Raw genomic sequence first — 22,463 nt, forward strand, 5'->3', positions numbered from 1 at the left:
TAGACCACATTTTCTTTGTCCATCCGTGATGGCTGTGTTGTGTTGTTTTCTTTTTTTAGTGTTTATGAATGATTTTCTCACACACGTTAGTGTTGGATCCCCTATTTCTTGGAATCTGTTTTCCTCTAACTAGATTCCTTCTCTCTTTTTCTGGTGGGAGGTCAAATTTTTGAGAGGTTGCATGTCTGCAAATGTCTTCACCTACCTCGCATATGGTTTCGCTTGGTGTATCATTCTAGTTTGGAAATCATTCCCTGGAGGATGTTGACGGTGTCACTCATCGTCTTCCAGCCCACAGTGTTGCCATGTAGAAATCCACTGCCTTTTCTAATTTTCCCTCCTTTTCTAATCTGCAAAATTCTGCTTCCGGTCTGGAAGTTTGTGCCCGCTTCTCTTTGTCCCCGAGTTCTAAGACTTCAGCGTGAGGTGGCAGAGCATGGCTCCCTGCCATGCTGGCTGCTCGTGGGGCTCTTCTGCCTCAGGACTCATGTCTTTTGCTTCTGGAACATTTCTGGAATGAGATCTTTGTTTTCGTCCTGTCTGTGTTATCTCCTCTGCTGCTTTTTGAAGTCTTCTGTGGTAACTCTTCATTTAATTTCTAGTTTTCACTTTGGTATCCTTTGGCTCTATTTTCTGGAAATTTTCTTACCTCCTGGTCTTTATATCTAGAGTTCCATTTTGGCCATCAGTTTTATTCTCCGAAAGAGCTTCTTTGCTCTCTCTGTATTATTTTTTTCCTTCTTTTAAAGTATTTCCCTATTATTGTTTCTCAACTACATCATCTTCTCTTTCTCTGGGAATATTACTGATCGTTTGCTTTTGAAGTATACTTCTCCCTAAACTGTTTCTCTTCTCTACAAGTTATTTTTCTCTGTCTGTTTATTCTGGTCCCTATCTTTCCATCTTAGGTGCTTGTCTCAAATGAAAGTGATTTCCGGCTATCTACTCAGAGGCAGGAGTGGGGTAATAAGAAGCTGATTTAAAACTCTATGATCGTTTCTTGGTGGGATAATCTGGCTCTGCTATTTCACTGGGGAAACCCCTTCTACCCCCAAAGTGGTCTCTTCAGGTCTTTTCTCTTCAGTTAGTTAGATTCATAGGAAATTACTTCCTATTCCCTTGCTTAGAGGTACAGGTTGGCTGTTGTTTTTCTGAGAATGGAAGGCAGGGGTGGGAAGAAGATGGAAGAACCTCTACATTTCAGTGTGTTTTATTTTTTTCTCTGTTTGCAATAAGACGTTTCAGCCTTCAACTCAGTTCAAACCTACTGTTTTACCTTTTCCAGAGAATAAATCCTTAGTCTTTTAAACTGCTTCTTAGCCCCCCATGTTCATTCCCACCTCCAGAAGTGACTTGTATCAGCAGTTGATTAGCCTTTTGCGAGTTGTTCCATTTTAATCAGGTGGTGTTTGGTGTTGCCCACTTTCAGCTAAGAATGAAATTTTCTCTGGTCTGGCGAGTAACTTACCAGTTATCTACCTGCTCCTTAGCTTCTAAAATTGTATTGTCTTGTTTCTTCTCTCATTTTCTTTTTCATTAAGGGTGAGGCCTTTAGAAAGGATTTTTTAAATTGGTATTTTAATGGGATTCTGAGAGGTTATGAATGTAAATTAGTGTTGAGTCTGTCAACTTTAACTGGAAGTCCTTTAAATTTTTTCTGAATACTATTTCAGGCTTCAGATTGTTGTTTGGTCACTCCCTGCAGGAGTGGCTGGAACTGTAGTCACTACTGCGGCGGAGGGGGGGGGGGGGCATTCCCGTATGTTCCGTATTGTCGTGCTGGGGCTTGGCTGCCTGTGTGGGCCCTACTTAGTTGTGGTCTGACGGAGGTTTAATGTAGGGCTGGAGGCCACAGGTCAGTTCAGGCTCAGGGACCCCCATTTCTGTTCAGCGTTTCCCCACTTTCACTTTCTCTCTCCATGCCACTTCCTTTCACCCCGTCCCCTCATTTCTCAAATCCCCATCACTACAGGGCTAGCCTTAGATTCTTCTTCTTTTTTTTTTTTTAATTTAATTTAATTAAAAAAAAATTTGCCTCATTGCCTTCTCATCGCATTTTATCGGGGCATCCAGGAGTTTCACCTCCAGGCTGTCCAGGAGACAGGCTCTGTGTGGTTGATGCTGGTGTTCAGACTTGGGGCTGGTCTGTGTTCCTAATGCACACCATGGGGTCCTTTTCTTAACTGCTGGCTCAACACTTCTCTCCTGCTCTTGTTCTACTTTTTGGGGAATTATGTGGCTCATTCCCAGTTTTTATTTATTTAGTATTCTCTACAAATTAAGCATATATACCTAAAAGCAAAAATACCTACTGGTATCTACCGTGCTAATTTTTGTAATGGAAGCTTTTTTTTTTTTTTTAATTTTTAAATTTCACATAGTAAAGCCCTCTGGGGTGGGATCCACTCTATTCAGTTGGCTTTAGAGAACACACAGTATATTGTGTTCAAGAACATTTACTAAGTCCTATTTTTCACTGACTTAGTCTGTGCCTAAACCCTCCTACTCCCTTAAACCGTTTGGCTATCTTCCCCACTCTCAATGTAAGACCTCTGTAAGGGCCAACATCCTAATGCAAGCTTCTGTTGTAGCATACTTGGGCTTTTTTATCCCTCCATCTTTCCTGCGTGTAGTCATTTCACAGAACAAATATTTATGGAGAATGTACTATATACCAGCCTATACCTTATCTTAAAAACAGACCCAGGTCTCATCTGTTTATCATTTAATCTTCCCAAAACATTGTTTTCCAAATGTCACTGCACCTGTAAAACAGTTAACATCTCTTCTTGAAGTCAAAGCTTCTTAACCTGAACTCTGTGACCTTTACTCTTCTCTTAACTTCACCTCCCAACACCCTGCTGATTGCTGCGCTGCCCTGGGAGCCAGTCTCTTCACGATGTCTTTGAGTTGCCATTAGCATTGGTTTCAGGGTTTTACCAGAGGCCTCCTTGCTTTCAGTGTCAGTATGATTTATCAGTGCTAACTCTTTTTGGCTCTACCTGACTCTGATCCCCACTGCCGTTTCCCCCGGGGCTGTAGGCAGGCACAGCCTCACTGCAAAGCTTTTCGCTGGAGAAAAAGAAATTGACCCACGTAAAAGATGCAAGTATAGGCTCTTACGTCTTGCCAACGCATTGCCTATTTTCCCCCGGAGTGGGAAGTGGTGACAAGATTATTCCCCAGACTCCGGTGCATCTGTCTCTGTGACAGTTCTTCCATTTTTAAATACACATTATCATTCACTTTATTGCATTGTGTGAAAATGTTGCCATGTTGAAGTAATTAGTAATAGTGATCCTTTTCCCCCTTAAAGAGAGCTTTCTTCACTGGAGAAGCCGTTTGGAAAAGATTTTTTTTTCCTGGAAGTATAGTTTTTGATTACTGTTAAAATATTTATGGAATGTCTTTCTTTTCCTAAAGTTGTACCAAACCTTTGGAATGTCGATGGAGACATCACAGTCACCGAGCAGAAGCCGGGAGAGGTTGCTGAGGAACTCGCAAGCTCCTATGAAAGAAAGCTCATTGAGGTAAGGCTGGAAAGGCTGCCTTTGCTGATGATATTGGCTGCTCTGGGCACTTCCCAGAAATAGGCCCAGTCTGTTAAACAGATGTTGGCAAAGCAATCAAAGCATTGTACTTGATAAACAAAGGCATGAGCTGGCTCTTTGAAACGCATTATTTAATTGACATTGTGTATACATTTGGCCAGGAAATAACAGAGAAAACATAAATATGTAATGTTAAAAATAAGGAAACAAATGTACCCTTGGATTTGGACAGGATTAAAAACAGGAGAGAATATCACATACAACTTGGGGCTGATAAATGTGAAAATATGGATGAAATGGACTCTTTTCTAGGATAAGGTTAATTATCAAAATTAATTGAAGATGAAGCAAATTGCCTGAAGGGCACCAAAGAACTTGTGGGACTAACTGAGGAACTGTTTCCCTGGAAGGTAGCAAGCCTGGATGGTGTGATGGTGATTTCTAGGAAACCCTTTAAGTGCACCCTTTAAAAGCCCTTTGCTATTTACATTTCCTTAAAGCATTATCTACATCTATACCTGTGTTTATATACGTGTATCCATACATATATCTCTGTCTTGGTTCTTGGTTTAAGTGTGCTTTACTTTAACATAAAAAACCTGACAAACATAGCATAGAAACAATACTATAGACTCGTCTCATTTGTTCATAGATGCATACAAATTCTAGAAAGATATTATTCATCAAATTCAGTCACATATGAAAGGAACAATCCACATAAAAATAGGATTTATTTAGTATTTCAAGGATTAGCTTAATGTTAAGAAATTCATCAAGTCAGCTCATTGATAGATCAAAGGAAAAAACAGATATTGATCTTGGTAGGTACTAAAAAGTTATTTGATAACAAAGATCGTTGATATCTGATAAAAATATTCTTTATAAACCATTAATTATCACCATACTCAATGGTGAAGTGGAGAGGCAAGTTTTTGACTAGGTAACTAGTTTATAAAATATATGTAGGTGTGTGTACATGCTGTGGTGGTCACAGGGTGGCATTTATTACGAGTCGTGTGTTTGTGTACGTACACACATCTAATATACAGCCAGCTACTGTCAGACCCACTGGCGTTGCTGCTTTTGTTAGCTGCCAGCCAGACAAGTGCTGAAGTGCCACGTCAGGGGAGCAGTGGTTGGGAGTGGAGATTTCCCCTGCTGGCCTGCATTTCCTCCCCTGTGCATCCGTGATTCCCTAACCGCAGGAGCAGCAGAGTGGACGTCTGTAGTCAACAGGCCGAGATGTGAGGCTGAAGCGGAGATGTTCCTCCCGTGGAATTGACTAACCCAGATTGATTTTTCTTTATTGTGGTTGCAAAGTGAGGTTCTGTCAGAGATCTTTCATCTGTGAATATTATTAGCATTTCATTACAATAAGACTTTTGCTGAACCCTCTATGTTAGTATTAATCGAGCTCTTTACAATGTTTTTTGTGATGCTCGGCTTGTCATTTTATTAATGGGTTGGCTTTTAACAAGAACGAGTTGTAAACATGTGTTGGAGTGGAGTAATGAAAAAATGTGGGGGGGGGAGTTGATGTACTTTTCTTTCCATTTCAGAAGAAGGAAGAAGAAACATTTTAATTTGAATAATATGACTTTTGAATTACTCTTTTGTGATTCATCCCAATAAAAAGGAGTTCCTGAATGTTCTTATTTTAGGTGTTTCTCAAAGCATTAAAACCACCTCACCCGCCTGCACTCAAACACTTCGTTCTCTGTGTTCAAGCTCAGTGACCTGGAATCCAGCATCCCAGGCAGCTCAGAACCCAAAGTCAACACTGTAAGACATCTTTCAGTAGCCGGGGAGCATCAGGGGCCACGGACTGGAGGTAGAAAGATTGTTCTTGACAGTCTGAGAGGGTTAACTTTTGAAAACAAGAAGGGAAGGAGAATGCTGGCAGGCATAGGTTCTGACAGGGAAGAAACATTAGTATAAAAGCACTCATCATATATCCGCCGCTGTAGTACTAGCAGCTAGCTGTGAGGTGTGTGCTTCTATTTCCAGGCAGCATGGTAAAGCTTTTACATAGATGGGCTCATGTAATCCTTAGCAGCATCCTGTGAGGGAGACAGATGTTCACAGAGGGAGTTATGAGAAGTTAAGTAACTTGCCTAAGATTTTCCAGTTGGTACGAAGCAGAGCTGGATTCAAATCACCCTGGGCATCTAGCCCCAGAGCTCAAACTCATAATCCTGCTCTGCTGTGGAAGGGCCAGCTCGTTTAAGAAACAAAAGGTGAACTTGACCGAAGAGAATACTAGTCACGTTTAAAAGAATGACTGAAGGGAACTGGGGAGGAAAGCCAGCTGTAGATAACAGAAATGCACCACTGCAGTTTGAAATTGTGCCGGGAGGGGGCCCCTCCTACACTCTTAGTTACTGCAGAAGAAGGGAGTGAATGTGTCTCCTGTGGTTGGAATTACCTGATCCTGAAGCATATCGTAGTAGATCACAGGCGGGAGCTCCTTGAGGTGCTTGGGAACATTATCTTTTAAATTGTATATTCATTGCCTTACACAGCTCCAGCATATGGTAGGCAGTCCATAAATATTGAATGGAGTGACAGTCTATTGAGTAGATTCAGCTGTTTAGAGTAATGTTTGAAGAGTGATGGATGTGACTTCTGGAACCCCAGGTTGAAAGTGACTTGTACCAAAGCCCCGCTGTAGCTCAGAGCATCCTGGTGGGAAGGGCTGGATATCCGGTAAGAGGAAACATGGGTTCTTTAGAGGGGGCACACTTTTCTCTGGCACTCAATTTTAGGGGGAAGTTTAGTTTGGAGAGCCTGGAGAAGGTAACAGATGGATAGATGCTACCAACTCATTCAGCCCGTGTTTGTTGAGTACCTTCTATGTGCCCAGCTTGAGCTTCCTTTCTCCACCTTCAGTGGCTTCCCCTACCCCGAAAGTAGTAGAGTTGATGGTTCTGGGATACGAGCCACAAATAACCGAGGCTGTAGCAAACATGCTCCTCAGATACATTTACTACCCTAGATCTGAGTTCGTCTTTTGAGTTCATCTTTATTTGACTACCAAGTCATTGATGTTTCATCTAGGAATATCATTAGGTCTGTATTACCCCGAGGCTGGGCCTAGGTTACAAAGATGAACAAGACACCACGCTGTCTTCAGCGAGCTCCCAGCTCTCACTGGGTTAAGTAGACATATCTGTTATGATCATCAGGAAGCAGGGGTGAAGAGCAGACGTAGAGTCACGCCTGCTTCCTGGGGTCCTCAAGCCCTGTCTTTAACAACAGTTCTGCAGAGCTTGTGCACCTAACCGGAGCTTCCAGAACGACCTTCCCTTTTTCTTTGGGATTGTTAGTAGTGACACTTGGAATTTCTTCTGTAAACTCTCCATCCCTCTAGACATCAGAGGAGATGGATTTGTTCTTACCGTGCGTTTTGAAGATAAAAGTTATTGGACACATCCAGGATAGATCTGTTCTAAGATGTTCTTTTCCTCTTTTAAGTATAATTCCTTTGGCTTAGATTCACCTCCAGAGATTTATCTATGATTTTCCAGCAGTAGCCATCGAAAAAAATATAAAATGTTGATGGCATTTGGACTTCCATCTTGCTTCTCTTTGTTACCACCTCTTCAGCCTGATGGCTTAGAGGGCACACGGCATCCCGCATCAGCAGACTGAGAGCAAGTTTGTCACTTACTGCCATGTGTTCCTGGGCAGGCCACATGACCTCTCCAAGCCTCATTGTTTCTGTCAGCAAAATGTAGCCAATAGTACAGACTAGTAGGGTGGCTTTGAGAATTAAATGTAGAGAGTCTGGCTCAGTGCTTGTAGTAGACAGGCGGTATCTCTGTGCCTCCCTGTCTCCCTGATTTCCTTTGGAGTAATGAGCTCTCCACCACTGCGTGCTGTCTTGGTGGAGGAGTAAGTGTAAGTCCTCTGCCCTCCTTTAGCCCAGGGGTGGGCGTGTGACCTGACCCACCCAGGGCCAGAGGGGCTCTAACTCCTGACTTACACGGAATAGCAAAAATGCTTGGGAGGATCCTGGTGCCTAGCTGGTTGTGCCTGTGTTGAACTTGCCAGAGCCGTTGTGGTTACATTCCCTTCTCCGAGCCAGACTCTCCCACTCTCCTGACTGTTACAGTAATTCCTTTTTAGCTTAGCATACAATCTGCTTCTGCTACTTACTCCAAAGTCCCCCAGCTCATAGGCATGTTTGTATGTGTATGGGATTGGCATGTGTCATTTTCTTTCCTTTCCCCTTCCACTCTCTGCTTACCAGGGCTCCTTTGTCCTGCCCTCTGTAACCTGCCCCACGTCTTGCTTTACTGCTGCTGTTTGCTGGCCTGGGGTCCCTGTGCCTCACTACTGCTGGTTCACTCTCTGCAAACAGATCTTTACTTCCTCCATGGGGGCAGGGCTCAGCTAGCTGATTGATTTTTCAAATTTTAGGACACTTATCATTTACACTGTGAGTGTATTTAGTCCCTGAATTTTTGCTCATGGGTGACATAAATGGTATATTAGCAACACTTATTCTCATTATGATGGCAGAGTTACTATTAATGGAAAAGTAAGCTTAAGCATCAAGCTGGTAAAAAGTACCTTCATAATTACACACTGTAGATGACTGAATGGGATCATCATTTTAATAAAATGTAGAAGTTCCTGAAGCAGCCAGGACCTTGGGAACAGTTATGCCACTGGCTCCGACTTCATCACCGGCACCAGTGGGTTCCAGCACCCTTGGTGTGCCTGGGAGTAATTTTTGTACAAAGGAAGGATGGACTTTTAAATAAAATACTGAATTGAGGACATATAACTCTGAGCTGAGATCAAATTGAACTGACACTCAAAATAAAAAATATGACGTGAGTTTGTTTTACTTATTTTTTTAGTCACATGATGCCGAGTGATTGAAACCAGGCTGTCACCTCATGTAAGGAGAAAAAGTTTCTTCACCCAGCAAAAAAGTGTTTAAGAGCTTGTCATGTCCGAGTGAAAAATTGCTAAGGAGTTCTCTTTTCTAGAGGGCTAGCTGTAATTCTCACTAAAGCATCAACGACTAACAAGGCCAAACCTCCAAGGAATTCTTAAAGTCTTCTTATTATAGAAAAGCTTAAACTTGCTGAAAAGTAGAAGAATGTAACGAGCCTCCACAGACCTGTGCCCTGGCTTCGGCAGTGAGTAACTCCTGGCCGGTCTTGCTTCATCTTTGTCCTGGTCTGCTGCTCAGTCTCTTGTATTTTGAAGCAAAGCCAGGATTTCACATTATTTCATTTCTAAGTATTTCAGAAGATATCTGTAAAATATAAGAGCTCTTAAAAAAAACACAGTATTATTAAAACGCCTTATAAAGGAGGCCCATGCCAGTTCCAGTGAATCTCAAATTGGAATATCACAGAGGGAGTCATCTTTTAACAGAGCATCTTTCAGGGATCCCCTTACTGCTCCCCTTCCTCAGTTACCTGAGGAAGGAACCTTAGTATCCAATTCATGCAAGACGACCAAGCCCACATCTTTTCTGCCTCTCAATTCTGTTCTTTCCTGGGCTTTATACATTGATTCTAGTTACTATCACCCATAGCTGAGTCAGCGGCACAGCTACACTGGCCCTTGGGAATGTACGAGTTTGGATAAAAGGAAGTGTGACCACAGCTTGCAGGTTTCCGCAACTGCTGTGGGTCTCTGGGCCTCCTATGCACCCTCGTGCGTGAATGAGCTGGTTCCCTAATGGCCACCTCTGAAAGAGAAGGGGGGCAGGCCGTCTCCCACAGGTGGTTTCATCAGCATTAAAAATATATATTTTATTATGCATACTTTGAGTATATGTAAGCGTAGACAGACAAATACGATGGGCTTTCATGGACCCATCACCCAGCTGCAACAGCTGTCATCTCAGGGCTGGTCTTGCTTCATCTGGACATCCTCCTACTTTCCCGGCTTCTTACCATATTTTGAAACAAATCCAAAGTACAACATTGATTTAATCCCAGAGGGTTTTGGAATATATTTCTAATAAAGTATAAGGACCTCCTTTTCTAAAAGAAGAAACCCTACAATATCATTGTCACACCTAAAAATCAGTAGTAATTCCTTAATATCATCAAATATCTGGTGAATATTCAAATTTCCACTTCAAACAACAGTTTGAGTAAGTTCCTAAATGGGGTCCATCCACGTGTCGTGACTGGTTCTTCCACCTACATCTTTCCTCCCCGCCTTTCTGCTTTACTATAATTTAGTAGTTGGAGAAACTGGTTTGTTGACCCTGGAGGATTTCCCACCAGTGTTATGTGCTGGGTACTCTGTGCCCTGTTAGATTTTGGTGATGTTTGTTTAAAGGAAGCAGCCATCATGCGTTGAGGATGATGATGGCAATGGCAGTTATAAGTTGAGGGCTTATTCTATTTCTAGGTCCTGTGCTAATTGTGTTCCATGGGATTGTCTAGTGTTTGCGGTATCCTTTCAGATGAGGAAATAAAGCAGGGAGATGACAAGTCACCTGACCAAGGTCACAGTGCTTGAATGTGTAGAACCAGGATGTGAGCCTGGCTGTCTGACTCTGGACTTGGCGCTCTTTCCATTATGCTTCTTTATGCCTGGCTGGACAGAGGAATCAGGCCCTCCTGGCTGGCTTTAACTTTTAACTCTAAGAGGGACCAAGGCAATGACAGCAGTGACAAGCATACTAGCTATTAGCTTGTCAAACCCAAGGGAATTATCCTAGCTTCTTATGATAGCTTCTTCCCCCCTGAGGAAGGATATAGAAGTAAATTCTAGCTGACACAGTACCCGATGTAAGCCTTATAGATGTGAATAAACCTGAATGCTTGCTCATACGGCAGGCACGTTCCTATGTCCCTGGTGCCCATTGGATGTCCCCAGTCTGTTCCTGTGTACTTAGGGGACCAGCCCAGTGTAGCAAAGGAAACGATTCCACCATTGGCAGCGCCCTCTTATCATGGGGCAGGTCTTTCTTTCCTGTCTCCCTTGGCCTTTCATCACCCACTGCACTAGGCAGGGCGCTTTCCGCTGCAGGTGGCAGTGTGCTCCTGCGTGGGCATGCCCACGCTCCCCGTCTTGTTAGCGCCTGTCCCTGTCCAGCTTCTGATGTTCTTGTAAACCTTTGGGCATCTTTTTTTCCGGTTCGTGGTGGGGTCGCCACCCTCTGTTGACGATGGTGCTGTATGCCTGCTGTTTGCTCAGTGTCACCAGCCCTTGTGTTCCGTTCTGCTTCCGTTTCCAGCTATGTCCCTGAACTGGGATTCTGGAGTACTTGAGAATGAATAGACAAACTTCCTTAGAGAGACACTTGGAAAATGATCCAGTACTCCTTTTTTGGGTGATAGATAAAAATAGTTGTAATTATGGTGGCTGGTTTTCAGCTTCTCAGACTCACACTATTTTGGGCCTAACTTATATTTGCTTCCCTCCTAAAGGCAGGAAATGGCTTCTTAAAGCTACTCCTAGGCCCGCAGAAGGAGTTATCTAGTCTCGATTGAGGAGGGTACAGGACACTGTCCTATCAGGGTTGGGCTCAGTGTTCAGAATACAGCAGGAGAGGGACAGGGGTGTCCCATGTGCCACACGAGCCTACCCCACCAGTGACATCCAGGAGTCGTCACCAGCAGTGTGGAGCTTTAGAACCCGCAGGTCGGGGGGCAGGTTGATGAGACAGGGAGGAGAGGAGATGTTGACTTTAATGCACATGGATGGGATAATGAAAAACTACTGTGGGCCCAGTCGGCTTGCCCATTTTCCTTCTGAAAACTCTCTGGTGGCTCACCTTTGCCCATCAAAGGTGCATTTAAGCATCGCACATTTTTTATATTTCTAACACAAGACACTGCATATTATGGCTCTTGCCTTACTCTTCAGTCGTACTTCTCAGCTCACTCGGAGCTTGTTTCAGGCTCTGAATGCACCTGTTCTCACTCGTCTCCAGGGCTTGACACAGATTGGGTTTTCCACCTGGCACCCTGCTCTTTCTCATGTCCCTGCCCTCCCCATTTTCTGTGGCTGGCAACCTCTCACCTTTCAGATCTCATTCTAGAAGGCTTCTCCAGGCACCCCCGTCTCGGTGGGGAAGGCCGGGTGCAGTGAGCCCCGGGTTTCTCAATGCATGTTCTGGGCCTCCTCTCCCAGTCCTGACAGTGTGGTGGCGTATATTTGCCTGTCTTGTCTGTGTTCTCGTTTCCCTCATTCTTTCCCTCTGCCCCTTACTGGGCTGTAAGTTCCGCGACTGCAGCTCTGGTGTTATCTTGTTCACTGTTGTGGTCCCGGCATCTGCCGTGATCTTGGCACCTGGCTGGTGCTTATATTGTTCGGGAGTCTTTTGGTTGCAGATGACAGAAACTTTGGCTCAAACTGGCTGTAGCAGAGACTATCGAATGTGGTTCTTCACTTCTGCCTGTCCTGGGGTTGACTTTCCCAGATTGATGATCAGTGGGGTCATCAGTTCCCTTTAGGGAACCCTTTCCCCAGCACAGGCAGTGAGGTCGGCCTCCTGTTTCACTTGGATCCACCATTACAGTTTTGCACGAGCCTGTGCTTTTCAGATTCATCACCAGGGCAGTTCGGAGAAGCTGCCAGAATCCCTAAACTCAACCACCAACCTACACCATACACAAAAATAAACTCAAGGTGGATAAAAGACTTACATACATATGAATCATGACATCATAAAAGTCCTAGAGGAGAACATAGGCAGGAAAATCTCAGATATTCCACACAGCAGTATTTTCACTGATATGTCCCCTCAGGCAAGGGACATAAAGGAAAGAATAAACAAATGGGAATTCATCAAGACAAAAGGTTCTGCACAGCTGAAGAAAATATTAGCAAAGTGAAAAGGGAACCAACCGTAATGGAAAATATATTTGTCAATGATACCTCAGACAAGGGTTTGATCTCTAAAATATGTAAAGAACTCAGACGATTCACTCCAGGAAGACAAATAATCCAATTAAAAAATGGGCAAATGACCTGAACAGACACTTCTCCAAGGAGGACATACATAGGGCCCAGAGGTGTATGAAAGGATGCTCAGCATCATTAACCATCAGAGAGATGCAAATTAAAACCACAATGAAATACCACTTCACACGGGTCAGAATGGACATCATGAACAAATCAACTAACAATAAGTGCTGGCGAAGTCGTGGAGAAAAGGGAACTCCAGTACTTTATTTGTGGGAATGCAGCTGGTGCAGCCACTGTGGAAAACAGTACGGAATTTCCTCAAAAAACTAAAGATGGAACTGCCTTTTGACCCAGCTGTTCCACTGCTGGGATTATAGCCTAAGAACCCTGAAACACCAATTCAAAAGAACCTATGCACCTCAGTGTTCATAGCAGCACAATTTACAGTAGCCAAGTGCTGGAAGCAAACTAAGTGCCCATCAGTAAATGAGTGGGTCAAAAAACTGTGGTACATTTACACAATGGAATACTATGCAGCAGAAAGAAAGAAGGAGCTTATACCCTTTATGACAGCATGGATGGATCTGGAGAGCATTATGCTAAATGAAGTAAGCCAGGTGGTGAAAGACAAATACTATATGATCTCACCTATAAGTGGAACCTAATCAACAAAACAAGTAAGCAAAATATAATCAGAGGCATTGAAATAAAGAACAAACTGACAGTGACCAGAGGGGAGAGGGAGGGAGGTAACAGGGGAAAGAAGGGAAAGGGTCATTAAGGAACATCTTATAAAGGATCCACAGACAGAGCCAAAGAGGGGAAGGATGGAGGGTGGGAGGTGGGGGTAGGTGGGGTGGGGGAAGGTGGTGGTGGGAAAATGGAGAGAACTATATTCAAACAATAAAAAAATGATCAGAAAAAAAGAACTTTTGTGTGCCAAGTTGCCCACAGCTTTCTTCGTTTTGTTTTTCAGAAAACTACTGTCTCACAAACCCCTTTATGGCTAATTTCTTTCCCCACCAGCAGCCAGCTTTTTCTGTAACTTACGTTCACGAAGGTAAATTTTAACCTCTGGAACTGGTAACTCGGAGAGCTGAGTACACTCAGCTTCCTCACTGTGACTCACAGGTTCCATTTTCAGAAGCAGGAACTCAGCTTTGCCAGGACAAACTGTGAGCCGCTTCTTTTTTTTTTTTCCAGTGACAAGTACCTTTTAAAAGTTTCTTTTTGCCTTCACAGAACCTTTAAGATGCCCCAATTCATTTACTTCTCTGGGTGATGCCAGCAACTCTGTGGCCTGCTTGGGGCAAAGAATGCTATTTCTCTAGCAAAGGAGATTGAAATTGGGTTCTGGTGATTTTTTCCCCCAGAACACACTCTGTAGATGGTTTAAAAGAAATATCCATCTGAAGGTAGGGCAGGGAGAGCTATGTTACAAAAACTTGAAAACTTTTTTCTACAAAGATCAACGCCTTCTGTGTGCTAGCTCTTTCATTTCCAGGAGCTGAGATTAATGCTTCCAAAACCGAGTCTTTGACATTCCGTTCTTCTCCTCTAAATGAAAAGTGTTCTGTGTTAACAACCCGATTCAAACTATGTTACATGTAGAAATTATTTTTCCTTTGTGAAGAAAACTGGATTTAAATGCTAAAATATTACCCTTTTCTCTTGAAAAATTGTTTCTGCCTTTGGTCATGAAAGCTTTTAAAATTAATGGAAAATTCCCCCATTCCTCTTGCCGTGGCTCAGGAGGAGAGCAAGATATCGGTTTCTCTGTAAATAGCATAACAACAGCCTGCCTGGTGTTTGAGGTTCGAACTGCTTTCATGGAATATATTTTCAAGCAAAAGTGGTGGTCAATTTGGATGAAAAGTGATAAAATTGAGTGGATTAAATTGGCTGTCAGCAGTTGAAATGCCACTTTGTATGTGAAACTTTGTGCCAACGGCCTTTATGTATATAGGGAATAAAATGTAAATCTACAATATTTTTGACACATCAGAATTATAACAATTTTCTTTTTGTATAGAACTTTATAGTTTCTAGATCATGGGTCAGCAAACTTTTTTCTATAAAGGGCCACATAATAAGCATTTTAGGGGTTGCAGGACACGTAATGTAGCTGCTCGCCCTGCTCTGCTAGTGCTAAAGCAGCTCTAGGCAATTTGTAAGATAGGGGCATTGATGTGTTTCAATAAAACTTTATTTACCAAACCAGGCAGTTGGCAGTAATTGGCCTGTAGCTGGTAGTGTGCCAGTCTCTGACCTCGATAATTCTCCTACTTCATGATGATGGAGGTGGTGGTGGTGATGGGGATTATGTTTTCAGAGTCAGGCACTGCCCTGAGTGCCTGTCACGGTCCAGGCAGTGTGCATAAGCAAATGGGGAGCGAGGACAATTATCGCCACCTTCCAGAGTAATAAAGTGAGGCTTAGCTGTGTTCTTCATGAAAACTTTATGCAAGTTCATTTCTAAAAATAAAAGTGAAAATCAGCTCCCACAGTTAGGAGGCATGCTTCTATATGTTTTTTTTGTACTGACACTGTAATCTTCTGTTTATTATCGTTGATGATTTTCTCTCTGTCATTTTAGAAACTTTCTTAGATAATACCTTTTACCGAGCACGGTGGACTCTCTTGGAGCCACATTTTAAGGTAAAAGCATTTTGAAAGAAATCTCACTATTTTCTAAAAGCATTTCTATTTCAAGAGGATCCATTCCAGGCTCTTTAGGAGCGTGGCCATTGCAAATCAAAGGCAGTAAGACTAGTCACATCCTCATGTCACTAGGAATAAAAGTACATGATCGTTGGAAGAAAATACATATAAGTAAAACTTTAAAAATGAAAATTCACTTACTTTTCATCCCAGAGATAATCACTTCAGACACTAGGGTCTGTTAGGATGTTTTGTTTCTATGTAATTATATAAGTATGGATATTATATATAATATGATACACTTAATTTTGACTGGAACATGCATTTTTCAAACTTGGAATCATACTCTCAGCAGCTTTATAACTTTATCACTGAAATCACGTTTTCACTCCAGAGGCATTCAGCAGTTGGTCCAGTTAGCACCATTTCCAAGTGCATGATGTGACCCCCTAATAAGTTGTCAGACCCCCGTCACCCCAGCAGGCTTGGGTAGGGCAGAGAGTTGCCCTTGGTCAGTGGTGTGTCTTCCCTCTGGGTTTGTGTGAGTGTGAGGTCACACTTTATGCCATCTAGAAGTCTTCAAAAACTCATTTTTAAGAAATGATATTCATGAACATCTGACTGAAGGTCATATGGTCTGTCCATGAAAGTCCCTTTTGTCCTTGAATTAAGCTAGATCATGGGCAGGAGCAGGTGCGCCTTGAATTGTTTGACTGTCTGTAGAATTATTCTTTCATAGTTCATCATGAAGCTGTCAGCCTGTGTGGAAGGCTGTAGACCAGCAGCCGGTAGCAACCAGCCCACAGGTGTGTTTTTCTTCCACATACAGAGCTGCTCCACAGAATGTTCTTTTTTAATGGAATTAGTTTGGCCAACATAACAATCTAGATAAAACCCTAGAGAAACACTTGCCCACATGGACCAAGAGAGATGCACACGGCCATGTCCATTACATCGCTCATAGTGGCAAAACAGTCAACACAACTCTGTGTCAGTCAACGAGAGCAGATTTTTTTTAAAAGTGTGGCATAGCATAGAAATCAATACAGCAATGAATAAATACCCCCAAAATGTAGAATGGAACAGGAGATAGGTTAGGAATTCACACATGGGATAAATATTCACAAAAGCAAGGGAATTATAAACATTAAAAATCAGGGTAGTCGAAGGCAGATCCATTTTTAATTTTTTGAGGTATCTCCACACTGCTTTCCACAGTGGCTACACCAGTCTGCATTCCCACCAACAGTGCGAAAGGGTTCCCCTTTCTTCACGTGTTCACCAGCTCTTGTTGCTTGTTGATTTATTGATGACGGCCATTCTGACAGGTGTGAGTTTGTGAGTTGTATCTCATTGTGGTTTTTATTTGCAGGTCTTGATGATTAGTGATGTTGAGCATCTTTCCATATGTCTATTGGCCATCTATCTGTAGGTCCTCTTTGGAGAAGTATCTATTTATGCCCTTTGCCCATTTTTTAATTGGATTGTTTGTGTTTTTCGTGCTGAGTTTCGTTAAGTTCTTTATAAATTTTGGATATTAACCCCTTGTCAGATGTATTGGCAAATATGTTCTCCCATTCTGTGGGTTGTCTTTTTATTTCAATGTTTTTCTTTGATGTGCAAAAACTTTTTAGTTTGATATGGTCCCATTTGTTTATTTTTTCTTTTGTTTCCCTTGCTTGGGGATATATATCCAATTAAATATTGCTACAAGCAGTGTTGGAGATTTTGCTGCCTGTGTTTTCTTCTAGGATTTTTATGGTTTCGGGTCTAACATTTAAGTCTTTGATCTATTTTGAATTTATTCTTGTGTGTGGTGTAAGAAGGTGGTCTAGTTTCATTTTTCTGCACATATCTGTCCAATTTCCCCAGCACCATTTATTGAATAGACTATCTTTAGCCCACAGTATGTTTGCTTTCTCTGTCAAATATTAATTGACTACAAAGGTATGGGTTTATTTCTGGGCTCTCTGTTCTGTTCCATTGATCTATGTGTCTGTTTTTATGGCAGTACCAGGCTGTTTTGATTACTATGGCCTTATAGTATTGTTTGATATTAGGTAGCGTGATTCCTCCAACTTTGTTCTTCTTTCTCAGGATCACTGTTGCTATATAGGGCCTTTTGTGGTTCCATAAAAATCTTTGAAATGTTTTCTCCAATTCTGCAAAATATGATATTTGAATCTTGATAGGAATTGCATTGAATCTATAGATGCTTTGGGTAACATGGACATTTTAATGATGTTAAGTCTTCCCAGCCATGAACAGTGTGTGTGCTTCCACTTCTTTGTATCTTCCTCAGTTTCTTTCTTCAGTGTCTTATAATTTTCCAAGTATAGGTCTTTTACATCCTTGGTTAGATTTATTCCTAAGTATATTATTCTGGATATATATCTGAAGAAACCCAAAACATTAATTTGAAAGACCATAAGCACCCCAATGTTCATTGCAGCATTATTTACAATCACCAAGATATGGAAGCAGCCGAAGTGTCCATCAGTAGATGAGCGGATAAAACAACTATGGGACATTTACATATGGAATACTATTTGGCCATAAAAAAGAAGAAAACTTTTACCCCTTGCAACAGTGTGGATGGGCCTAGAGAACATAATGCTAAGTGAAATAAGCCAGTCAGAAAAAGAAAATATCATATGATTTCACTCATATGTAGAATCTAATGAACAAACTGAACTAACAAGTATAATAGAGAGAAACTCATAGATGGAGAGCAGGATGACAGCTATTGAGGGGGGACTTTGCGGGGAAGGGATCGAGCAAAAAGGACCCATGAACATGACAGCAATGTGGTGATTGCAGCGGGGAGGGGCGTATAAGGGGGTTAAATGGCTATGGAAAAAATACAATTAAAAAGCATCAGTAAATAGACAAGCAAAAAAAAATCAGGGCAGTGATAACAGGAAAGGTTCTCAAAAGTATTAGAAGGCTCTACACCTTAAGAGACGTATGGGTATTTGTTTCATTACTGTTACGTATTTCCTACATGGATGTATGAGTATGTGTTATTTACTTTTTTGTATACTTGAAATATTTCATAATTGAAAAAACTGGATTATGTGGAAGTGCTAGGTGCATATTCCTACACAGCTGCAGTTGGCTGGAGCTCAGTCTTAGCTGCCTCCTTCAGGTGGCTATACAAACCATTTAGCTTATTTTAGTCCTTAACTATCTAGTGTCTCCTCCTGTTCCCCTGGCCCAGCCTATTTTACTCGTTTTCAATTGCATTTGAGCTTTTGACCTCTGGTCTTGGGGTGTTAGGTGGTAACAGCCTGCTGAAAAATCACCACTGTGTTTTCTGCAAGAATGTAGCTAAGGATGTTGTTAATCACTCATGTTGTGTGTTTTGGGAATAATTTCCACATGAGAGAAATTCCTCTGCAGTATACGAGTGAGTACCGGGAATGGTTCTCTTGACTAAATAAATAGTCAAGTCTTTTGGATGTTGTGAATGTTGTCACTTATCGTGTGTTCTTCTTTGCCTTGGCTGCCAGGAAGCTCAGAGGTAAATGCAGGCTCATCTTTAGCTAAAAGGGAGGTATTGTGGCATATATTTTAACTTTTAACCTTATTATTGGCTTCATCTGTTCTCCTGCCTCTCTTCTCTTTTTTATTTACTCATGTTATTTTAAAATACTATTTCATAATACAACTGTTTTTGATAAGTGGACATATTCTTTTTTGGAAAAAGAGAGGATATAAATTAAAACTCTCATTTTAGGGTTTGTGAGAACATTTTGGAAATCTGAGCTTTATCCATAATACTTTATTCACAAAGCTGCCTTGATCATCTATTTCAGCCATGTGAGTTACTAATTTTCTAAGAATGAGAATATAATTAAAATACACTTAACGCTAAAATGCAACTGAACATAATTTGATCTTTGATAATTTAGAAAGCAGTTAAGGAACTTGCCGTTCCTCATGGCCATAATTACGAACATCAATTATCATAGTGTGACACTATAAAAAAAACTGGTTATTTCAGCTTTCTGGTTACTTGAAATATGTAGGACCTAGAATTTAGAGTCTATGAATGTAGTATATATATAGGTCTTTCAAGCCTCCACTACTACATGTGAGTAGTTCATATATGATGTTCTAGCTGAAGTATCAGAAAAGGGGAGACAGGTGGGTCATAGTGGAAAGAGCTTGGTTCTCCAAACATGTACCAGGTACTGGCTATCACGTGCTGAGTGTTGGAGAAGTCTTTGCCTTTTGGTTTGGTGCAAAATACAGGGATGTAAATAGATACTGTTTTTTAAGCTGGTGAATGCCTTGGCAGCACAGATGGGTCTCTTACTCCGGCGCTAAGGGAATAGTGAAGGAGTCATCGTGCCAGGAAAAAGCACGTCCGTTGGGAGGTAGAGTGTGGGTGGGTTGGGGCGTGGAAAGACCTAAGAAGGCCTCAAGCAGCCTGGTTTGTTTAAGGGGCTTATCTGTCCATCCTTATTCTCACAGTGATGGAGGAGATGGCTGTGGTGGCGGAGGAGATGATGCCGTTGATGGAGGTGGTGGGGGAGGTGGTGTGGGGAGTGGTGATGCGGGTGTCTGTTTGCTGAGCATTTCTGTGCCACACACTGCTGAGCACTTTACTGGCACTGTCCCCTTTAGTCATTAGAGCAGCCCTGTGAGGGCAGATATGTTCTGTGTTTACGATTTTACTTTTTAAAATTTAAGTGTAATTGGTATACAACATTATATTAGTTATATTAGTTTCAGGTGTACAATATAGCGATTTGACATTTTTACATGTTATAATGTAATCACCTCACTCATTCTAGTCATCATCCGTCAACATGTAAACTTATCACAATATTACTGACTGCCTTCCCTTTCACCTTTTCACCCATCCTCCTGCCCCTTGTCCCCGGTACCCGTCCCTTGGTCCCTGTTTCTGTATAGGTCTGTTTTTGTTTGTTTTTTTCGTTCATTTGTTTTGTTTTTCTTAGATTCCACATATTTGTCTTTCTCTGACTTATTTCAGTTAAGTCCTTCTAAGGCCATCCATGTTGTTGAAAATGCCAAGGTTTTATTCTTTTTTATGGCTGAATAATATTCCATGGTATTAAGGTATATGTGTGCCACATCTTTTTTATCCATTCATCTCTCAGTGGACACTTAGGTTGCTTCCTTACCTTGGCTATTGTATATAATGCTGCAATTAATATATGGACGTATATGTCTTTTCTATTTAGTGTTATAGGTTTCTTTGGATAAATACCTAGAAGTAGAATTGCTGGGTTGCATGGTAGACCTTTTTATAATTTCCTGAGGAACCTCCGTATTGTTTTCCATAGTGGCTGCGATTTACATTCTCACAGACAGGGCACTAGGGTTCCCTTTTCTCCACGTCCTTGTCAGCACTTGTTATTTGTTGACGTGCTTGCCATTTTACAGTTGAGGACGCTGAGGCCTGAAGCTCAGTATTACACATCCTCAGGAGCTGGGAGCGAGAAGAGGTGCCCCAGGCCTGGGTGGGGGCCCATTCCCTCCTGTCCATCAGATCTCTAGGCAGATGCCCACTTCCTGCAGAGCCCTTCCCTGACCACCATACGTCACCCCAGCTTTTTTATTGACACGTAACATACACAAGTTTAAAGTGTACCATATCATTTGATCATGTATTTGTGAAATGATCACCGAAATAAGGTGAGTTAACACCTCCATTCCCTCACATAATTACTGTTTCTTTTTTTGTGGTGAGAACGTTGAGGGTCTACTACTTCCTTAACAACTTTCAAGTATAAAAGTGCAGTGTTGTCAACTGTAGTCGCCATGCTTTACATTAGAGACTCAGGACTCACTCGCTTTATAACTGGAAGTTTGTATCTTTGAGCAACACCTCCCCGTCTCCCCCGCTGCCCAGCCCCTGGTAACCAGCATCTACTCTCTGTTTCTGTGAGTTCGGCTCTTTCAGCTTCCGTGGGTAAGTGATACCACACAGTGTATATCTTCCTCTGTCTGACTTACCTCGTAATGCCCTCAGGCTCCATCCGTGTTGTTGTACAAGTCAGGATTTCCTTCTTTTTCTGTCCATTCTGTTTAAAACTGACCCCACAGCCAACTATTTCTATTCCTTTTTTCTGTTTTGTTTTTTCCATGTTAGTTGTCATTGCATCTGCTCTGTTCATTGTGTGTTCTTGAGGGCAGGTGTTCAGTCACTGCTGCTCCCTGCTGTGTCCCCAGTGCCTTGACCAGTGCCTGGCACGTGGCGACGCTGACTGGCGAGCTTGTGCTTTCTCCACTTCCTGTGGGAAGGTGGGCCCAGTGTCACCAGGACATTTCTTTGCTAAGAGAAGTCACACATCTGGATTTTTTCTGAAATCTTAATTTCAAAATGGGCAACTGATTTTAATTGTAAACACCCAGGGAGCCCAACAAAACACAGTTGCTTGCTGAATTTGGCTTGCGAGCTGCTCACTTGCTCCCCTCTCTCAGCCTGATGACTTTCTATGCAGAAGTGTGACCAGACGAGGTCCACACTTTGTGAAGATCACACGCAGCAGTGCGGATCAGCGCAGGAAGAGGGCAAGGCTGGGGCAGGACGGGCTTGTGCAGAAACCCCGCCCACGGTGACAGGGTCCCAAGAGCGCGGTGGGGAGGCCTCTTCACCTGCATATGTTAGAGACCGGTGGCAGTGTGACAGTGGAAAACCACTTCTCTTTTCTGAGTGTGTTTTATTGTCTTCAGAAAGAGCAGCAGTGCGGAGCCCAGCCATATCAGAGCCTGAGGCAAAAGGAAAAATTAGTTATACTGATACTGTCTAGATTTACAGTTTTGCTGTTTTGTTCATTATAGGTTTGTTTGCATTAACTTTCTGTTTTATTCAAAATATTACATGAAAACATTACTTATGATGACTGAGTTTTTTGGTGCCCCCTTAAATTTTGCACCTGGCTCCTAGTCACCCCAGTCCCACCCTAAAAAGCAAATTGCTCTTGACATTGGCCTCACTTGGAATCAGAAAAACTCTGACACAATGCAATTTGCAGTTTCCTAATTACAGTTCTCTGGGCTTTGAATAGGAAAAGATTGTGTTTTCCATCTAGAATTTGGTCAAAGCACTTGTCCTTTGCATGTGGAAAGGTAGAGGACTGACAAGCTATAACGTGTCCAAATTTACAACGGGCCTTTAAATACATTTTGGGCTTTGTTGAGCTAGCAGAATCTTTGGCTGGATAATTAGAACATTACAGAACCTTTGAAATCCTTGCCCTGTTCTGGCCAAGGCTGACCATGTAAATGTCTGAAAGCGCATTCCACCTCCGTCACAACCACATTCCCTCCAGCTGAAATTGAAGGCACCTTTTGCATTTAATGATGATTGCTCCGAGT

The 22,463-nt window shown here is 42.2% G+C and overlaps 1 protein-coding gene across 6 annotated transcripts in view; it reads left to right on the forward strand.

The window, feature by feature from the left end:
* The window catches only part of SNX29 (sorting nexin 29), a 611,689-nt gene that overhangs the window by 295,590 nt on the left and 293,636 nt on the right, over positions 1–22,463 (forward strand). For all 6 annotated transcript variants that reach the window (XM_045204448.3, XM_024571345.3, XM_045204449.2 and 3 more), the window contains one exon: positions 3,424–3,530. In XM_045204448.3, the coding sequence (XP_045060383.2) occupies positions 3,424–3,530 (107 nt within the window). The remainder of the gene's footprint in view (positions 1–3,423; positions 3,531–22,463) is intronic.

This window comes from Desmodus rotundus, chromosome 1 (assembly GCF_022682495.2).
Source record: "Desmodus rotundus isolate HL8 chromosome 1, HLdesRot8A.1, whole genome shotgun sequence".
NCBI lineage: Eukaryota > Metazoa > Chordata > Mammalia > Chiroptera > Phyllostomidae > Desmodus > Desmodus rotundus.